Source organism: Chondrus crispus, genomic scaffold (assembly GCF_000350225.1).
Source record: "Chondrus crispus Stackhouse genomic scaffold, scaffold_437, whole genome shotgun sequence".
Classification (NCBI taxonomy): Eukaryota; Rhodophyta; class Florideophyceae; order Gigartinales; family Gigartinaceae; genus Chondrus; species Chondrus crispus.
The window spans coordinates 1-3,096 of NW_005179335.1; the positions used below are offsets into that span (position 1 = coordinate 1).

General features: G+C 53.1%; 4 protein-coding genes; 3 read left to right on the forward strand and 1 right to left on the reverse strand.

Annotated features, from left to right (window-relative positions):
• Positions 1-2: 2 nt before the first annotated feature.
• CHC_T00000066001 (hypothetical protein) lies at positions 3-1,196 on the forward strand (the record flags this gene model as incomplete). Its single annotated transcript, XM_005718877.1, has 3 exons — positions 3-314; positions 498-975; positions 1,045-1,196. Coding segments are annotated over 3 exons (942 nt in total), but the record flags the coding sequence as incomplete, so codon positions are not given.
• Positions 1,197-1,212: 16 nt separating this feature from the next.
• CHC_T00000067001 (hypothetical protein) lies at positions 1,213-1,326 on the forward strand. XM_005718878.1 is given in 2 exon segments: positions 1,213-1,314; positions 1,315-1,326. 1 exon segment carries the CDS (start codon positions 1,213-1,215, stop codon positions 1,312-1,314), a length of 102 nt encoding a protein of 33 aa, XP_005718935.1. The 3' UTR covers positions 1,315-1,326.
• A 575-nt stretch (positions 1,327-1,901) lies between these two features.
• Positions 1,902-2,135, reverse strand: CHC_T00000068001 (hypothetical protein). Its single transcript, XM_005718879.1, has one exon. The coding sequence runs from the start codon at positions 2,133-2,135 to the stop codon at positions 1,902-1,904; it is 234 nt and encodes a 77-aa protein (XP_005718936.1).
• A 14-nt stretch (positions 2,136-2,149) lies between these two features.
• CHC_T00000069001 (hypothetical protein) lies at positions 2,150-2,713 on the forward strand. The gene has a single exon (XM_005718880.1). The coding sequence runs from the start codon at positions 2,150-2,152 to the stop codon at positions 2,711-2,713; it is 564 nt and encodes a 187-aa protein (XP_005718937.1).
• The last annotated feature ends 383 nt before the right edge of the window (positions 2,714-3,096 follow it).

Below are 3,096 nucleotides of genomic sequence, written 5' to 3' on the forward strand. Positions count from 1 at the left end.
GCTACCGCGCAGCCGCCGCCTCGCCGAAGAAGCGGCCCCGCGCAAAGCCCGACGGCACCAACCCCCGCGGGAAGAGGAACCACTTCTTCTCACACCGCGTCCCCGCAACGAGCATTACTGTGGATAGCTTTTATGCCGCGAAAGATGACCCCGCAAAGTCCGTATATTTTCTCACCCACTTTCATAGCGACCATTACGGCGGCCTGAGGAAGAGCACCCTGCCGGAGGGCGCCCGCGTGTATTGCTCGAGTGTCACTGCTTCCCTTGTCCACTCCCAGCTACGTGTACGTAAGGAATCTATTGTCGTCCTCCCGGTTGGCGTCAAAGTCGACGTCCGCGAGCCGAGGGGAAAGGGCGGAGTCTCCGTTTGGGTCTATGATGCAAATCATTGCCCGGGGGCTGTCGTCCTCTTATTTTATGTGTGGAACACGGAGAGGTACGTCCTGCATTCGGGCGATTGCCGCTATGACCCCAAGGTTTTTGGACACCATCGCAAGATTGCCGAAGTTGTAAGCGAGGGCAAGTTGGATTATTTGCATCTGGATACCACATATTGTAACCCGCAATATGTGTTTCCGTACCAGGCCAATGTGTTGCAGCAGGTTGTGCATGCAGCAAAGGAGGAGAATAGACGCACAAAGGGGCAGTGCCTCTTTTTCTTTGGCACCTACTCAATCGGGAAGGAGAAAGTCTTTTTCGCCGTCGCCGAGGCCCTGAATCTCAAGATCTACGCAGGAAAGCGAAAACGGGGCATTCTGGAGCAGTGCGCCTTTGGGGCAAAGTTGACTGGGCGACTTGTGAACTCCGCGGGAGAGGCGCGTGTGCAAGTCGTGTCCATGCGCGCTCTGTCTGCAGATGGCCTTCGCGAGTACGCGGTGCGAAACAGCCTCAACACGTCGTTCATTGGACGGGGGCTTGCCATCGTCTTCCGTCCAACTGGATGGACTTTCAGGGGGGATGCGTCGAAGCCGCGCCGTGTGAATCGCTCTGCGGATCAGGCCATGCTTTACGAAGTCGCTTATAGCGAGCACTCTAGCTATGAAGAGCTCGTCGCTTTTGTGAAGTGGTGCAAGCCTGCGCGCGTTGTGCCCACCGTCAATGCCCGCTCCAAGGAAGATGCCGACAAACTTCGCGCACTTTTAGGGCATACGGACACACCGCTCCGGCGAATATCTTCACTACCCCTGCCCTCATAATCTCCTTGTAGGGATGATGTGTTTGGGGAAGCAAGCTGGGGCCCATTTTTCATCTAACGCGTTTCCAGGTCTCTTCGAGTCCCCGCCTCTTGATGCTTGTCCAAATCTTTACTTATAATGTACCTGTATCGCAATTGTTGCCCTTGATGCCCCTGATGCCCCTGCCTTCCTTTCATGATGCCACACTATTCTAGGACGCCAGTATACACGTTCCAATTCCAACAACTACCCATCACGACAGCGTTTATCAGCAGTCAAAGATAGAATCACTGAAAAGCAGGGCCACGTCAGGAAGCGTTGATGAAGAAAGAACGGCTGCTTCAGTGCGTTGGTACCATCGTATCCCTTCACTGTTATTGCACTGTTATGGCGAGGCTGTTTTCGAATTGCGCTCACAAGAGAACTAAGACGGAACAGAGGTTAACGGAATCCTGTGTTAGTCGGTTGTGCGATAAACCTCCTCCAACAACCGAGGACTAGTCGAGTTTTCATTGCTCGTCCGCTTCAGACGCGAACATGTAGCAATGAGGGCGATCGATGAGAGAAATATCGTAAATTTTCGTCGCAATGCTTCTCTACTGTTGTTGCCAACGTGACTTAATTGGGCATGGTTTTTACGCGGCATCCACAGTATATCGTAATTGAGCGAGTCAGTGTCTCGTTCGACTTCACATCACTTCTGCCCAGCTCCGGCTGGTAATAAACCTATTTCTCGGTTAGAGTCCCTCGCGTTCTATTGACAACTGATCTTGGGGTCGCACCGTCTCCGAACGGTGCGACGACGCCGATTGGAAGCTGTAATGCGAAAGAGAAGAGCATAACGAACAGCAGCACACGAACAGGATCACCCTGCCGCCAACTATCCCATGCATCTACGAAAACCATGACGTGATGATGGCCTCGTCCAAATGATGATGAGAATTCTGGCCCCAGCGGCATCGAGGACGCAGAAAATGCTATTGGTGACTAATTTTGGGGGCCCAGAATCAGAGGGAGCTGATTCCTCGTATTCTAAGCAGGCCTCGGGGCGTGCACTTTTGTTAAATGGTGTAGACACCGTGTTTTGGCGATACAACTGGTCGGCTATTGTCTCGAAGGGGGCGCAGCAGGAGGAGTGTAGTGACGGCGACGAGAGGGACATAGAACCAGCGAATTCAGCCTCAGCAAGGTGTCGCACCAACTGTGACAGCACGGAGAGTCCGGTTTTTACCAACTGTCTGTGTAATACTGTTATTGACGAAGAGACGGATGTGCCTGAGAACCAGGCGACGAGAATCGTCACGAGAGCACTCATCGTGCGACCATATTGCGCGCAGGAAGCGAGGGCTTCTTGCCAGAGCTCCAGCCATTCGCGCGTCGAACTGGCCGGCGGATGCGTCGTCAAAGAGATCCATCTACCCGACGGAGTGGCGCTATTGCGGTTCCTCTCCGATGGTTTTGCGCAGAACTATAGTGGAGAAAAAGTGCAGATGTACGTAGGCATGGGGAGTTTCCACCAAAGGGCAGTCTTGCAATAATGGCCCATGTCAGTTGAATGATGATGAAAGCGGAGATTCGCGCTGTTTAGGCATCCGCCGAAAAGATATTTAAAGATGCCTGAGAGACGGATGCGCATTAACAGGGATTCCTCGACATGGGAGCCGATGAACTGATAGCCGTTGGGATAGATACGGTTTTGGGCGGTTAGAAGACCAAAGCTGACCGGTTTGGAACGAGGACGGGGCGGAAAAGATAACAGGACAGATTTGATCCCTACTCATTGTGGCGGGGAGGAGAAACGCGAGGAGCGCACCAGAGGCAACACAGGGGAGGAGAGCGAAAGTATTTCACTCCACAAAACATGCGCTAGTTTAAACAAAGTGACCATCCTCTAGACTACAGAGGCAGTGACCCCTGACAA

Coding starts and splice junctions, on each gene's coding strand:
- CHC_T00000067001 (XM_005718878.1), top strand. CDS start 1,213: ATGTGTTTGGGGAAGCAAGCTGGGGCCCATTTTTCATCTAACGCGTTT.
- CHC_T00000068001 (XM_005718879.1), bottom strand. CDS start 2,135: ATGCCGCTGGGGCCAGAATTCTCATCATCATTTGGACGAGGCCATCAT.
- CHC_T00000069001 (XM_005718880.1), top strand. CDS start 2,150: ATGCTATTGGTGACTAATTTTGGGGGCCCAGAATCAGAGGGAGCTGAT.